Source organism: Pipistrellus hanaki, assembly GCF_964339955.1.
Source record: "Pipistrellus hanaki genome assembly, chromosome: 5".
NCBI classification, from domain to species: Eukaryota; Metazoa; Chordata; class Mammalia; order Chiroptera; family Vespertilionidae; genus Pipistrellus; species Pipistrellus hanaki.
Window position 1 is genome coordinate 38,284,923 of NC_140507.1, and position 17,481 is coordinate 38,302,403.

The window sequence follows — 17,481 nt, forward strand, 5'->3', positions numbered from 1 at the left end:
GAGAAAAACGAAGGAACTAAAACTAAGCTCGGTTAATCCCACACTGCGCTGCTCTAACTTGTACACTATCTTTACAGATAAATAGCTCGTCCAGGCCCCTTCCTGCACCCTCGGAGGCTCAGGAGCCACGGATGCTACCCTTCGCCGGTGGCGGCGGCTGCAAGAAAAATCTCGGGCACCGACACTTACCCAGGCAGCACCACGCGCGCCCGCCGCAACGTGTCGGGAGTCACGTGGCCCGCACCAGGTGGCGGGGAGGCGGTTGGAAGCGCATGCGCAGCTCCCCAGCCCCGCCCCACGTGGTGAGCGGATCTCCCAGCATTCTCGGCGCCGCTTTCCCGCCTGGACGACGCTCAAGCGGTTTTCTGCGTCCCTTCGCCTCTTCCGCTCTTTCCCGCACGTTTTAATTTGGCCCGCCGCTTGCTGTTGGGTGTTTTTCCGTCACCATGCAGCGTGACCCTCCGAAGAAGAAGCCGGAAAAGGGGATCTTTGACATCGTGTCCTTCGGGAAGGACCTGATGCTCGGCGGGGTGGCGGCGGCTGTGTCCAAGACCGCCGTGGCGCCCATAGAGCGGGTGAAGCTCCTGCTGCAGGTGCAGGCGTCGTCCAAGCAGATCTCCCTCGAGACGCAGTACAAAGGCATGATGGACTGTCTGATACGGATTCCCCGCGAGCAGGGTGCGTAGGGGCGGCCGCCATGCCTTCCTCTCTCCTGGGTGGGTCGGGAGGGGACGGCTGGAGCCGTGGCCGGGTCAGCCGGGGCGGGGTTGGGGGTGGGGTGGGGGTGGGGTGCGGGGTGCCGGTGGGGGGTGATGGGCTTGTTTCTTCAACTTGAAAAATTCAGTAATGGTAACCTAAGAGGCTCTGCTTCCCCAGGGCCTGCACATGACCAGTCCTAGGGCGCGGGGGAGAGCACCACCACCTTCTCTTTCTCTCAATTTCTCCTTCGCAGCAGGACTTAAATACGCCTCGGGGCCTGGCTCAGAAGGCCGTGTGTGACTCCCAAGATTAGATGAGATGCTATTTAAGCATCTTGCTGTGTGTGAACAAGTGCCCAAATTGCTTAAATACTTGTTGAAATACTGTATTCTCCAAATATGGGACCATTGGAGCCTCCCAGTACTCTGAGCTCTACTCCGTGAAAAGAGGTTCTGTGTATTCTTGAAATCTATTGAAGAAGCAGTCACCTCTGCACAGATTTGAAAGGGAGCAAAATAACAAAACGAAGACAAATAATATTTTAAATCCAAGATGAGCAAAGTAAAATTTTAAAGACAGGATCAGTATTACCAATTTTTCTTTTGCATCAAATCCTGTCTTTATTTAAAATTTTAATGTTTTGTGGAGTCCTCCCCTCCCTCTCTCCCCCCAATTAATATTGAAAGAAAGATTCCAAGAGCTAAAGAATGAAAGTGTTTTGTTAGTCATGAAATGCCTTCCGGTTGCACAGTGGCTCCTAAGTTAGCTCAGAGAAGGTCAGGATAAATTTATCAGAAGTCTTCTATAGCCCATCCATATAGTTGGATTCAATTGAAAACTCTGTATGAACTTTATTTTCTTTAAATATATTTTTAATGATTTCAGAGAGGGAGAGGAAAAGAGAGAGACAAACATCAATGATGAGAGGGAGTCATTGATTGGCTGCCCCCTGCATGTTGGGCCTAGCTGGCAACCCAGGCCTGTGCCCTTGACAGGAATCGAACCTGGGACCCTTCAGTCCACAGGCCGAGGCTCTATCCACCAGTGAGGGCTCTGTACAAACTTTTAAAAGGAAATAGGCCTATTAACTGTTCAGAACAAGAAAAAGTGGCTTCAACTCCAGTGCAGTTCTCTCTTCCACTCCTAAGTCTAGGTCAGGATATACTCTCCCATAAAAAAGCATTCTCTTCCTAGGGATAAATCTGTTGGGCACAATATGTAGGGCCAAAGTAGACTCTTAAGGCATCATCTAAAATTATGAATTTTAAATGCCCATCTGAGAGCTGAACCCAGAAAGCATAAGAGTGGTTCACATTCTCCACACCCCATTTCTTTTACTAGAGCAAGCTCCCATTTCCTTCAAGGTTTTTACGGGAAAAGTAGGAACTTCTTTCTCCTTAGTTTATATTTATGATTATCTGAGCCTCTAACCTAACTCTAAAACCTCTTCAGAGAAGTAGGCGGTGCTATATTATTAGTAATCTACTTTACATATTTAGTTGGGTGAAAAATATTGTGGTTAGATTGTGCTTACCAGTGCTGATTTATTTTCTATTTTAAATGTTCTTAGTAATATTTAAACCTAAACATATTCAATATGGCTCTTATAAATTGCGATCATTCTGAATAGTATTCCAGTTTCTGATTTCTATACTTTCAAAGATGAGATGATAAAAGCAGAACTTCAAGATGTTTCCTATTCTTATATACAGGGCCTCCTTATGAATACACTATGATATATATCCTATGGTAAGAGGTTAGTAATTCACAACAGGGTTAATATTGCCATCTAGGAGCTTTTTTTGAAAATTGTGGGGAATTTTTTTGTTAGCACAAAGATTGTAATCTTCAATTGTAATAACATGAAAGACAAAATCCAGGGAGGTTAAGCATCTTGCTGTTATACATGGCCAGCCTCAGAGCTCCTCCTACTGGATATTCATGTAGCAGTAAAACCTGTTTATGATTAAGCCTCTAACTTTACTCTGATTTAATCTAAATACAAACTGGGTATAGTTCTAGTAAACACTTAGCTCTCCTTTCTAGCTCAAGGATAGATTTCTTGATTCTTGCTCTGAACATAGCTTTAAACATCTCTCTGGATGTCTTTGATATTTTTTATAAACTTTCCTTGAATTATGAAAGCTTCTGGATTTATCCTGATTAATGCTTTTCTAAAAGATTTATTCTTCAATTGGTTTTATGATCTTCAGCTTTGTGGGATATTGTTAATCCTCATCTGAGGATACCTTCCCATTGATTTTTAGGGAGAGTGGAAAGGAGGGAGGAAGTTGCGGGACGAGAGAGGGGGGGGCGGTAAGGGCCTGGGTTTTCCAATGGGAAGAAGAAAATTTACAGGAAGATAGGAAAAGCAAATATTTTGTAAACAAATGTTTGTTGTGTTTTGCTGAGACAATGGAGCACTGAAGAGACTGAACAAACAGATCCTGCCCAGCTACCACTAGTTTACCATACCTAGCCGATGCTCTTTGATAATTCTCTTCTTGGACCAAGCCCTCTCTCTAAACTTGTTCTGGTAATTAAGGAGAAGGTTAAAATAAATTTAAAATCCTTCTAGTTTTTAGTTTCTTAAAAACAATCAGCCCAGCCGAAACCGGTTTGGCTCAGTGGATAGAGCGTCAGCCTGCGGACTGAAAGATCCCAGGTTGGATTCCAGTCAAGGGCATGTACCTTGGTTGCAGGCACATCCCCAGTAGGGGGTGTGCTAGAGGCAGCTGATCGATGTTTCTCTCTCATCGATGTTTCTAACTCTCTATCCCTTTTTCTTCCTCTCTGAAAAAAATCAATAAAATATATTTTATTTAAAAAAAAAATCAGCCCCAAATAATCGTTATTCCAGAGACACATTTGAGGTCTCAAATTTTATTCCTCTGTTTGCATTACAAAGAGAATAGTTTTTTGTTTGTTTGTTTTTTGTTAGTCTGTCTGCAGGAATTAATTTTACATCTTTAAAATGAAGAGACTAATACTGTGTTTCCCCGAAAATAAGACCTAGCGCATGGAAAGATAAGACATCCCCTGAAAATAAGACCTAGCGCAACTTTGGGAGAAAAAATTAATGTAAGACACTGTCTTATTTTCGGGGAAACGGTACCTGCCTCATGAGTGATTATGTGCAACTGCTTTATATTCAGCTTAGGATTCACCAAGATTCTGGGGATTCCCCCCCACACACACTAAATATACTTATTTAACAAATAAATATCTTTCTCTCTGTGTACTACACTAATTTAACTTTCAGATTCTGAGGACCAGCCTAGTAAACTGAAATTATTTTATTTTTTTCATCACCATTTATCCCCTCTGTGCCCTCTTCCACCAGCACCAGCACCCCCTGCCTCCCTCCCCACACCCAGCAATCACCACCACACTGTTATCCATGTCCATGAGTTCTCTTTTTCTTTTTTGCTCAACCTCCCCTTCCCCCTCCCATCCCAGAACTATCTTCCTGCTTTCTATGAGTGCATCTTAATTTTCATTTGAATGTTCATCTTTAGAAGACTGATTCTGGATGTTCCCCAAGCTAGGTGGAGAGGTATCTTATTCAGAATAGTAAGATGAAACCATTTGACAATTTGCAATCTAGTAAAAACAATTATGGCTACTAAAGAGCAAGCCTGTTACATTCTAGGACAGCTCTGGATTATAAGGATAACACATAGTAGGATCGGTCAATCCATTGAGATTTGAAGTGGGAAGATTATTAATCTCTGAAGTTTCCTTCAGTCTCTCTATCAGGCCTTGAATTATAAATTGTTCCCTTTTCTGTCTGGGTTCCAAAACATAAAGATAAGGATGCTTTAGACTTATGTCACTTTCTCCTCATAAGTATGCATACAAACCAATTCTGTTCTAGCAGCCTTACTACTATAGGAATTGTATATCATGATTTGGAAATGATGCTAAGGGTTACTAACTTCTCTGACAAATACTCCTGAACTATTTTTCTACTAGTGAAGAATCCTATATTCAACTGATGATAGTTTTCCACAGGTTGTTAGGTATTCAAGGCTTTTCATTGGATATTAATAAAATTGGAATGGAAGTACATGGAGTTAACACTACATTTTTCCTTCAGTGGAGACACATATAAACTATTTTTTTTTTCCCTGAGAAAGAGATTTGCTTTTAAATCAAATAACAAAGTTTGTTAAAGTTGTGGGAATTGTTTAATGACTAGAGCCCTGGTGCACGAAATTCATGCATGGGGGGTGGGTGGCTCAGCCTGACCTGCACCCTCTCCAATCTGGGAACCATGGCAGCTTAGGCCCACTCCCTGTGGTTCTCTGCTTTCTGTGGGGCCTGGCTGCTCTGCGCCCATTGCCTAGAGGCCTTCCACTGCCCAGAGGCCCCCTGTGGCCCGGGTGGGATGCTTGCCTCATCGCCACAGTGACAAAGCAGGCATTCCGCTATGCTGCTTACATTGCCTGTTCTCAGCAGCTGCCGCCCCCCAGGACTGGGGGACTCTGGCAGGGTTGAGGGGATTGGGCACCGCCATCTTTGTGACAGATTAATGGTTAATTTGCATATTACCCTTTTATTAGAGAAGATAATACAGTATATACTTATGTGTAGTATGTTTTCTTTTGTAGGTTTCTTTAGTTATTGGCGTGGCAATTTTGTAAATGTTCTTCGGTATTTTCCAACACAAGCTCTAAATTTTGCTTTTAAGGACAAATACAAACAACTTTTCATGACTGGAGTTAATAAAGATAAACAGGCAAGTATAGATAATATCTCTAAATTTTTCTAAGAAATGGTTTGTCTTATGTATGATGAGAGGATGTGCTCAAGTGGTAGAAAAAATAGTTAAAATAGTAACTGTTAACACACTATGTGTTAAGTCACAGAAATTATATGTGAAAAGCACAACTTTTATAGGTTTCTTTGAACATGGTTTTAATATTTAAGGTATATTTTGTCGTAAAGCAGTATTTCTCTGAATAAATATTAATTTTAATGTAATTATATTTTATAATTGCTACTTTATTACACTAGAAAAATTAACATTTTGTCTGCTTTTATTAAGCGAAAAGGAAAAAAGCAGTCAAGACGCATGTATTTCTGCCATAGCTGGTTTGGCTCATTGGAAGAGTGTTGACCTATGGACTGAACGGTCCCAGTCAAGGACACATGCCTGGGTTGCGGGTTCAATCCCCAGTAGGGAGCATGCAGGAGGCAGCCGATCAAATGATTCTCTCTCAACATTGATGTTTGTTTATCCCTCTCCCTTCCTTTCTTATTTAAAAAAAAAAGAAAAAAAAAAAGAGGTGATTTATTTCCTAAAAAAGCAAGTTGTTTCTTTATTACTAAGGACCTATTTAGCGGAGATTTTTTAAAATCCCCACCTGAGGATATTTCCCCATTGATTTTTAGAGAGAGTGGATGAGAGAGGGAAAGACAGAAATATTGATGTGAGAGAAACACATCAATTGGTTGCCTCCTGCACCAGCTCCACCAGGACCAGAGCTGGGGAGGGGAGGAACCTGAAACCAGGGTCCAAAATTGAATTTGGGACCCATCAGTCCCCAGGCCAATGCTCTATCCACTGAGCTAAACCAGCTGGGGTTAGCTGAGATTTAAAGTGCATGGCATATATAATCTAAAGACATGATTACCTTATGTGTCCACTTTTGCTAATCTGGGCTACTTTTGCTGGAGGACATTAAAGTATTTTGCAATCTCAGTATGTCAGTATATCTAAACTGTACCTCCTAGACTGCCTGGTAAGAAACACAGGACAAGTATTCTGGATAGTATGATATGCGTTATTACAGATGTTTACTTTAGAGAATCAGTTTGTAAATCTGACCTTTTAGCCTTTAGAAAAATAAATATTTTACACAGTCGGGTTCTGTATTTTAATAACCACGTTTTAATTTAATATGTTTCAGTTCTGGAGATGGTTTTTGGCAAACCTGGCTGCTGGCGGAGCAGCTGGGGCAACATCCTTATGTGTAGTATATCCACTAGATTTTGCTCGAACACGATTAGGTGTTGATATTGGAAAAGGTATGGGAGTTTTAGAAATACTGACTTCCTTTTTTGTGTTTTGAATAATGTACTATTTATTCTAAAGCTATGCTGTAACAACAGTGTTAGTTACAGTCTAAAAATTGTATTCTCAACCAACTGTTAAGGTCATATGGCCTAAAGATTACTACTTTTTTCCTCTCCCTTAAAGGAGGGAAGAGGAAGGCCAACACTGTAGTAACAAAAGAGCAAACAAAGACTATTTATAACTTCCTCTTTTATTTTCCTGGAGTGCCACCTTTAGATCCCTCATTAACTTACTCCTGCCTCAGCTGTGATTCCTCTCTAGGTTAGATGTACAACTCTCATGCTAGAGATTCCCTTTTCCTCTGTTCCTGCTTATTTTATTTACCATATCTTCTATATTTTTGTTATGCAACCTTTTTAGTAGAATATGTTCTTTAGTAGCTTTCTGAAAAGAGTAGAATAGGAGATAAGTTGAAATCTTGCTTGTTTAAAAATGTCTCTGTTTTACTCTCTTAATTCTTGGCCATATAAAAATTTTGGGTTTAAATTAAATTTCTTTCACAATTTAAAAAGTATTACTCTGGATTCTAGTTTCTAACATTGCTCTTAAGAAGTTGATCTCTTACTGTTGATCCTTTTGTATGTACCTTTTTTTCTTTTTAATTACCTTATGTCCATGCTGACATGATATTTCACAATATGTATATTTGTATGAGTCTTTTTTTCAGTGATTACGGAGGCAACTCTGTTGGTCCCATTCAATCTGGAGCCTTGAGTTCAGTTCTGAGAATGACAGGAGAAAGTGACTTGGCTGCTCAGGGTGAAGTAGATTTTGAGTATTGAAATACTTTGCTTTCACTGCAAGAATAGCACAGTACTTAGTTCCCCTAATTTCTAAGTTTTTCTGAGATTGGAGTCTAGGGCTTTCTTCTCAACAATATCTCCTTCTGCAAGAAAGTAAGTTTCAGTTTTCTCTGCTCTACTTAGTGAGGTTACACCCCTTCACCTCTTTTCCATCATGTCAAAATTTGTGGATTTTATTTTTGTCAATATTCTTCTTTGCCTATATGGCATTAAACCTATTTTATTTCTTTACTAGAGGTCTGGTACACAGAGTCATACACTGGTGGGGTCCCTTGGCATGGCCTGCTCCCTCTCAAAATCTGGTACCCCTCAGGGGATGTCGGAGGCCCAGTGCATGGATTCGGTTTGATTGCCACAGGCCATGCTGAGGGGCTCCACCAGTGCACGAATCTATGCACTGGGCCTCTAGTATGCATATAAGATTTTTGGTTAATCTCTTCCTGCCCTCTCCCCCACCCCCTTCCCTCAGAGATTCATCAGTTTGTTCCATTCTTCCATGCCTGTGCCTTGAGCGTCTGCCCAGTGGCCAGTGTGCGTCAAAGCTACCAGTTGAACGGTCACTTAGCCATATATATATATATTAAAAATCATTTTTAAGGTATTTTTTAACTTAATAAATCTTTATTATTCATATTATTACAATTGTCCCTCTTCCCCCTCCCCCATAGCTTCCCTCCACCAGGTTCCTACCCCACCCCTCTGCCCTTACCCCCCACCACTGTCCTCATCTATAGGTGTACACTTTTTGTACAGTATTTCCCGCACCCCTCATTCCCCTTTCCCCCTGAGAATTTTCAGTCTTTCACTTGTTGATAGATATGTATTTGTTGTTCATAATTTTTATCTTTATACCTTTTTCTTCTTCTTCCTCTTTTTAAAGAATACCTTTCAACATTTCATATAATACTGGTTTGGCGATGATGAACTCCTTTAGCTTTTTCTTATCTGTGAAGCTCTTTATCTGACTTTCAATTCTGAATGATAGCTACGCTGGGTAGAGTAACCTTGGTTGTAGATTCTTGCTATTCATCACTTTGAATATTTCTTGCCACTCCCGTCTGGCCTGCATAGTTTCTGATGAGAAATCAGCTGAAAGTCGTATAGGTGCTTCCTTGTAGGTAACTAGCTGTTTTTCTCTTGCTGCTTTTAATATTCTCTCTTTGTCTTTTACTCTTGAGATTTTAATTATGATGTGCCTTGGTGTGGTCCTCTTTGGATTCCTTTTGTCTGGGGTTCTCTGCTCTTCCTGGACTTGTAAGTCTACTTCTTTCACCAGGTGGGGGAAGTTTTCTGTCACTATTTCTTCAAATAGGTTTTCAGTATCTTGCTCTCTCTCTTCTTCTGACACCCCCATAATTCAGATGTTGGTATGCTTGAGGATGTCCCAGAGGATTCGTACACAATCTTCAGATTTTTGGATTCTTTTATCTTTTTTGCTTTTCCAGTTGAGGATTTTTTGCTTCTTTGTATTCCAAATCTTTGACTTGATTCTTGCAATCCTCTAGACTGCTGTTAGGTCTCTGTATAATATTTTTTATTTCAGTCAATGTATGTTTAATTTCTAGTTGGTCCTTTTTCATATCCTTGAGGGTTTTGTTAAATTTATCAGCCTTTTTTAGGAAATTCTTGAAAAATCTGGTTTTGAACTCTATATCCAGTCATTTGCTTTCCTCCATTTCTTTCATTTATGATCTGTTTCTTTGTCTCCACATTTTCGCTGCTTTCCTGAGTTGGCAGAGTAGCTTTGTGTGGTAGGTTCCTATATGGCCCAGTGGCTCAGCCTCCCCAGTTACCCTAGATCACATGTGTCAAACACAAGGCCCGCGGGCCAAATCCAGCCCGCCAGGCCTTGCAATGTGGCCCGCACCGCGCTGTCATCACTGCGCTCCGCTGTCAGTTTATGACATTGTCAGTTTATGACTGTTCAGTAAACCATTCGGCCCGCGATTTAGGCTAGATTTTAGATTTTGGCCCCTTCTCTGATTGAGTTCGACACCCCTACCCTAGATGGATACTCTTGGTGCACTCCTTTGTGGGCTATGTGTGCAGTCTTGTTGTAGTTAAGCCTTTATTGTTATTGGTATCATGGGAGGAATTAACCTCCAGGCCAATTGGCTGTGAGGATCAGCTGTGTCTCTACTGGGAGAGCTTCTGTGCTCAGCTTGGATGGGGCGGAGTCTCAGGTTGGAGATGACAGCCTTGGTTTCCCATTAGCCCTGCCCTAAGAGGCCCCTGTGTCTCAGTGTCCCTCGGTAATGGCTGCACACACTTCTGAGAGAAGAACGCTCTTGATTTTTTTTTTTTCCACAGAGAGGAAGGGATAGGGATAGAGAGTTAGAAACATCAATGAGAGAAAAACATCCATCAGCTGCCTCCTACGCACCTCCTATTAGGGATGTGCCCACAACCAACATGCCCTTGATGGGGATTAAACCTGAGACCTTTCAGTCCGCAGGCTGACACTCTATCCACTGAGCCAAACCGGTCAGGGCTGCTATCAATTTTTGCCCTCTGCAGACAGTCCAGTTTCTCCCCAAATGAATCTGGGTATCAGAACTGGAGTTTAGTGCAGTCGGGAGGTTTTCTTTCCCTCCCGAACAAGGTAGCTAGCCACATGCATGCTGCCTGTCCTCTCCGTGGGCCGCGAGTAAGCTAGCTGCGGATTCAGCTGCTCGCCCTTTCCACGTGCACAGTCTCCATACCTCTGTTCTCTAAAGCTCCTCTGAGTCTTAGTGTCTTTTTATCTTTCCTTTTAGATGTAGAATTTCCACTCAGCTAGCTTTCTGGTGGTTCTGGATGATGTCCACTCTGTCTTCCAGTTGCAGTTTTGAAATTGTTGTGCAAAGCAGCAGTATAGGTGTTTATCTATGCCACCATCTTGGTTTCTATCTAGATGAGTTTTTGTGTGTTGTGGTTTTTTTTCCTGCAAAAAGCTTTATAATTTTATTTGGTCCCATGCATGGGAAACGGCTTCATGGTGGTGAAAAGAATGGCTAATGGTTTCGAGGAGACGCTCAGGTTTAAGCCAGACACCACAGGAATGTAGAGGGGCCCCTCAAGGGCCTCTGGGCTCCAAAGGCTTATAGTGGTGCTTCTATAGATTATCATTTTAATAAAATGTCTTAAGAGAGCAGAGATTCATTTAATGTTTCTTCATTGCATGCTGTGAACCAGATGTGTGCACATGCACGAGCATGTGGTCCCTCTCCCTCCCCCCTCCCCCCTCCCCCCTCCCCCCTCCCCCCTCTCTCTCTCTCTCTCTCTCTCTCTCTCACTTTCACACACATGCACACATGATATAAAACATGGTGTTTGGCCAAAACCAGTTTGGCTCAGTGGTAGAGCGTTGGTCTGCGGACTGAAAGGTCCCAGGTTCCATTTCGGTCAAGGGCATGTATGTACATTGGTTGCGGGCACATCCCCGGTAGGGGGTGTGCAAGAGGCAGCTGGTCGATGTTTCTCTCTCATGGACGTTTCTAGCTCTCTATCTCTCTCCCTTCCTCTCTGTAAAAAAATCAATAAAATATATTAAAAAAAAACAAAACAAAACATGGTGTTTGTAGCTCATGTACCTTATAGTATAGTGGGGGATAAAAGTAAAAATCAATGAATCAATGACTAAAATATAGTGTCACTTGCAGTAAATGTCATGAAAAAATTAGAAGGGAGTAACATCAATTTTAGATAAGTGATCAGGGAAAATATCTCAGAAAGGATAATGATTTGAGAAAAAATGAAAATAGGGGTTCTATCTTATGTCTAACTGGCAGTCTAAATTTTCTTGTTATTGCTAAGAAAGTAAAAATAATTCATGTACCTTATTTAAGTTCAGTAGTTTTATTTTCTCTCAAAATTGGGAAAATTTAGCTTATTTTTGAAGGATTATATTACACACATAATATTTCAATTATTGGCAAAAAGTTTGAGTCAGGAGACAACAAAACTAACAAACACTCAAAAACTGTGACACCCCATCTATAATGTTAATGATTCTTAAGTTACTAGTTTTTAGTTTTGTCTTCTTGCTCTTCACCTGAAATGAGTCATAAAGTCTTTCATTCCTAATGAAAACTAAAAACTTCTAAATTCCTAGAAGTACATTTCTAGGATCTTCTGTTAATTTTCTTGACCCTTTCATATTGCTTGAATTAGATTGGTTTTAAAAGAGATAGATATTTAAAAGATACTACTTTAAAGCTTAATTATTTGTTAACTAATGGGAGAATTTTGATGTGTGCTTTTATTTTGTTAGATTTCTTAGGGGCAATTCCAAATACTTTAAATCTGTAAAATGTTTAAATAAAGTATTTATATGATATATAAAACTGCTAATGAATTTCAAATGGCTTTATTTTAGGTCCTGCAGAGCGACAATTCCACGGTTTAGGTGACTGTCTTATCAAAATAGCAAAATCAGATGGAATTGTTGGTTTATACCAAGGGTTTAGTATTTCAGTACAGGGCATCATTGTGTACCGAGCTGCTTATTTTGGAATTTATGACACAGCTAAGGTAATTTGGGGCTTTAGTATATATTAAATGGTTCATTTCTTTTTTTAATTATTTATTGTTTTAAGTATTATATATGTCTCCTTTTTCTCCTCATTGATCTCTCCTGGCAACCCTCTCGTACCCCGCCCCCCTGCACATACCCTCACCCCCCTGTTGTCTATGTCCATTGGTTATGCTTATATACATGCATACAAGTCCTTTGGTTGATCTCTTCACCACCCCCCCCCCCTTTCCTCTGAAGTTTGATGGTCTGTTTCTAGATCTATTTATGTTTATTATATCCCATGAATGAGTGAGATCATGTGATATTCATGTTAATCCGACTGGCTTATTTCACATATCATAATGCTTTCCGTGTCCATGCTGTTGCGAATGGTAAGAGTTATTTCTTCTTTATAGCTATGTAGTATTCCATGGTGTAGATGTACCAGAGTTTTTTAATACACTCATCTGCTGCCGGGAACTGAGGCTGTTTCAGATCTTACTATTATAGCTATTGTAAATTGTGCTCCTATGAACATAGGTGAGCATATGTCCTTTCTGATTGGTGTTTCTGATTTCTTGGGATATATTCCTAGGAATGGGATTACTGCTTCAAAAGGAAGTTCTATTTTTAATTTTTTTATTGTTTTAATTAGTAATATGTTCAGCAGATATGTTTACTTTTAATTATATAAATCAAAACAAACGATGGAATAAGAGACATTATAGAGTTGTTCAATCACGACTTTGCCATAACTTAATTAAATTATAACTCTATTGTGGATCTGATTTGAGATAAAGAGCATAAACCCAAATATTAAGGTTTTTTTTGCTATTTACACTGAAAAAAAAACCTCACTATTATAATCAAATTTTTGACATATAGAAAGGCTTCTGACAGTATTTTCTCATTTTACATTGAGTTGATTATCTTTTTTTTTTTAAATATATTTCACTAATCTTTTACGTAGTGGAAGGGAGAGGGTTAGAGAGCTAGAAACATTGATGAGAGAGAAACATCGACCAGCTGCCACCTGCACACCCCCCACCGGGTATGTGCCCGCAACCAATGCACATGCCCTTGACCAGAATCGAACCTGGGACCCCTCAGTCCGCAGACCGATGCTCTATCCACTCAGCCAAACCAGTTTCAGCTATCTTTTTTTTTTTTTTTTTACATATAAATAGTAAGTTTACTATCACCATTTTAGAAAGTAGGCAAGGCATAATTAGTTAAATGTAATAAATTTACATTTATTAGGTGTTTATTGTGTATTGTTAGATTCTGTATTGTATTCTCCAGATTGTTTTAGCAATTGCCTTTTCATTTCAGATTTTAATATCATTTCCATAAGGTAGAAAAAAAGTATAATTGAGCCCTCTTTCATATATTCCTAAGAGTTACTATTTGACTTAGGATTTAAGATGTTTTAGAAATTGAAATGGTTACTTTATACATTATTTTTTCCTAGGGCTTATTACCCAAATCAAAGGAATCTTCATTTATTATTACCTTTTTGATTGCTCAAGTTGTGACTACATTCGCTGGAATAATCTCTTATCCCTTGGACACAATTAGAAGACGTATGATGATGCAGGTATTTTATAATATTATTTGAAAGTTTTGTTGAGTTTTCCACTATCTCTGATATTTACGTATAATTCAAATTTTAGAGACATTTTTACTGGAAAATAGGTCATTTGTGAATAAATGCATGCTGTGCTCTTGCCCAGTGGCTTGATTTGAGCATCGTCCCATATACCAAAAGGTTGCCCTTTTGATTCTCAGTCATTTGCGGGTTCAAACCCCTATGGACGCAACCAATCAATATTTTTCTCAAACTCCCCTCCCTCCCTCCCTCTCTTTCTCTCTCCCTCCCTCTCTCTCTCTCTCTCTCTCTCTCTCTCTCTTTCTCTCTCTCTGCAGTCCAGTGCCACCTGCAACTCCTATCTGCCATTCCTGCTCATCCTGGCCCCAATGTGCCTGCTGCAGGCTCTTGCCCACTCAGTCCCGATTGGGAGAGGCTCACTCTATGGCAGCAGTGCTCACCAGCCATGAGCCCTGCGTCTGGTGCCCTCCCAAGGGGAGTTGCCTGTGGGATCAGGCTGAAACCAGCTTTCCAAGATCCCTCGAGGGTTCCTGGATTGCAAGAGTATGCAGGCCAGGCTGAGGGACCCCACCAATGCACAGTAGGGCTGGGAAGGGACTTTGGGAAAGTTCCAGGGCATCTGGTCCATCTTGCTCAGTCCTGATTGGCCGGACCCCAGCAGCAAGCTAACCTACTGGTCAGAGCATCTGCCCCTGGCGGTCAGGAAACATCATAGTGACTTGTCGACCAGTTGACTGTCTGCCCCCTGGTGGTCAGTACACGTCATAGTGGGCGGTTGAGCATCCTTAGCATACCATTAATATATTCTGCTTTGATTTGTTGTTCAGTTCTGCCATTTGGTCTATTTGCATATCATCCTTTTATTATATAGGATCCCACAACTTTCTTAAACCCTATTACAATTACTAATCTATGTGTACACTCTTTGAAGATTTTTTTTTACACACAGAGGTCTATAATCTACAAAAAATGCCAGGTTCTTTCATTTCTTTTATCAATACTTACACCTTTAATTTCCTTTTTTTGCATTTATGCACTGTATGAGAGACTGTTACAGTGGTATATTAAAGAAGTAATTGGCCATCTTGTCTTGTTCTAATCTTATAGGGAGTGGCTTCAGTATTACATAATTTAATGTTAGCTGTGAGGTTTTGTAGTCATCCATTGTCAAAGCTATGGCTGTTTCTTTCTGTTTTAGGTTATAATAGGTAGCAATTAGGAATGGTAGTAATGCTTTTTCTATATCTATTGACATCAGATCATTTTTCACTTTTCATGTGAATATAGACTATTAAACTATTTTTTAAATATATTTTTATTGGTTTCAGAGAGGAAGAGAGAAACAGAAATATTACTGATGAGAGAATTACTGATTGGCTGCCTCCTGCACATACCCTACTGGGGATTAAGCCTGCAACCTGTTCATGTGCCCTTAACTGGAATCAAACCCGGAACCCTTCAGTCCACAGGCTGATGCTCTATCCACTGAGCCAAACCAGCTAGGGCTATTTATCTGTTTTTCAGAGCTAACCCAACCTTATGTGCCTGGAATAAATCCAGCTTGTTTATGATGTGTTATATTTTGTATCCCTTACTGGGTTTGATTGGCTAGTTTTTGTTCGGGATTTTGGCATCCATGTTTTAGCGACACTGGCTTGGAATTATTCCTTCTTATATTGTCCTAATCTAATTTTGATATCAAGGCTTTGTAAGCTTCATAAAATATGTTGGGGATTCTTCTTAATTTTCTCTTCTCTAGAATAATTTATGTAAGATTAAAAATAAATGTTTACTAGCTGTTTAGTAGAACTTACATGTAAAAGCCACCTGGTTTTCCTTATGAGAAGATTTTCAATAACTGACTAATTTTCTTTAATGAATTTATTATTCCATTTTTTAATTCTATTTCTATTTTTTCTATGCTTTTAAGAAATTTATTTCTCCCGAGTTTTCAAAGTAATTACCATGAAGTTCTTTGTAATATCATGTTACTCTTCTTTTTTCTTTTTTTTATTGATTTCAGAGAGGAAGGGCAAGAGAGGAAGAGAAAAACATCAATGATTAGAGAGAATCATTGATTGGCTACCTCTTGCACACCCTACACTGGGGATTGAGCCCACAATCTGGGTATATGCCTTCACCTGGAATCAAACCATGACTTCCTGGTTCATAAGTCAATGCTCAACCATTGAGCTACACCAGCGAGGCTATCATGTTTCCCTTAATCTCTGAATCATCTGCTATTTCTAATAGTTTTGATGCCGGAATGTTTCCAGAAATTTATCAGTAAATTATCTCAAATAACTAACTTGTGGCTTTTTATGCTTTCTATTGTGTTTATTTTCTCTTTATTTAGTTTCTACTTTCTTTGGGTTTATTCTTAGCCTAAAAATGTTTAAATTGCACATTAATTTCCTTATAAGTCACCACTCAGCTTCATCTTAAGGAGTTTTGTGGTTGTTATTAGGTTTAAAATATTTTCTAAGATTTGCTCTTAATACCCAAGCATGATACTTTTCTAGTTATTTTTTTACTATTGATTTAGCACTTCATTGCAGTGTGGTGAGAGTATAAATCATGGTTTGAGATGCCATCTTTTGAAATTTGTTAAGCCTAATATTTGCTCAGTTTTCAAGTGTATCTCCGACCACTAGATATACATTCAGTATATACCTATTGGACCAACATATTTATTCAATATGTCGTTATTTTTACCTGTACTTAGTACTGAATAAAATCTATTTAACATAAAAGCTATTACAATAATGGTAAAATATTTGTCTTTATGTAGAGCGGTGAGACTGAACGGCAGTATAAAGGATCTTTTGACTGCGGTGTGAAGATATTCCAACAGGAGGGAGTGATTGCATTTTTTCGTGGTTGCTTCTCCAATATTCTTCGTGGTACAGGGGGCGCTTTAGTGTTGGTATTATATGATAAATTTCAACAATTCCTTCAGATTGGTTTTGGAGGTAATTCATCAGATTAAATTGAGAAATGCATACATTTAACTTAAACATACACATTATATAGCTGCCATTTGTATATACTTTGATAGTTGGTTATTATTTTCAGTATTTTTTAAGTGGTAATTCTACAATAAAGCATAAGCTTTTTCAAGCATTTAATACTAAAAATCAGATAAATGTGGGTTTCCTTCCCATTAAGACTCAAACTTACTTTACTGAGACATTTTACTTATAATTAGTTTCTGTTACTTTTATTAGTTAAAATCCTTTTCTTTTGTGATGAAAAATTAAAATGTATAATATTAAAATATAAGAAATTAAGGTTCTTTATAAGTGCTATTATTTTAATGTAATTATCTTCCTTTCCTTTAAAATCATATGACATATATTTCTTAAAAGCTTATCAGAAGATGTCATCATTATGTCTTTGGGCATAACTAAGCTTTCTTCTACAACATCTCTATTAAAACAGCTCAGTTTAGTACTAATGTCATCATTATATCATTGGGTATAAGTAAGCTTTCTTCTACAAGATCTTTACTAAAACAGCTCAGTTTAGTACTAAGTATAATGATTATGATATTATATAGCTTTTAATTAAAAAAACTGATAATGACATTAATGACACTGTAAAGCTGTAGTTGGGGAAAAAGAATACAAAATGGCATATATCTGCTAACTTTTTTCTTTAAATAAAATCTTGCTAATGTGAATATATCTTGAAACAGAAAAAGTCCCCTCAAAAATTAGTTTGTGGATTTTGTATTAATAAAGGAAGTTTAAAAGTTATATTTGAGCTTTTTTTAAATTAAATCTTTATTGTT

At 39.1% G+C, this 17,481-nt stretch overlaps 1 protein-coding gene across 1 annotated transcript; it reads left to right on the forward strand.

The window, feature by feature from the left end:
• Positions 1 to 446: 446 nt before the first annotated feature.
• Positions 447 to 16,852, forward strand: SLC25A31 (solute carrier family 25 member 31; the record flags this gene model as incomplete). Its single annotated transcript, XM_084883994.1, has 6 exons — positions 447 to 678; positions 5,313 to 5,440; positions 6,615 to 6,732; positions 11,942 to 12,096; positions 13,551 to 13,676; positions 16,480 to 16,852. 6 exons carry the CDS (start codon positions 447 to 449, stop codon positions 16,675 to 16,677), a joined length of 957 nt encoding a protein of 318 aa, XP_084740120.1. The 3' UTR covers positions 16,678 to 16,852.
• Between the last annotated feature and the right edge of the window lie 629 nt (positions 16,853 to 17,481).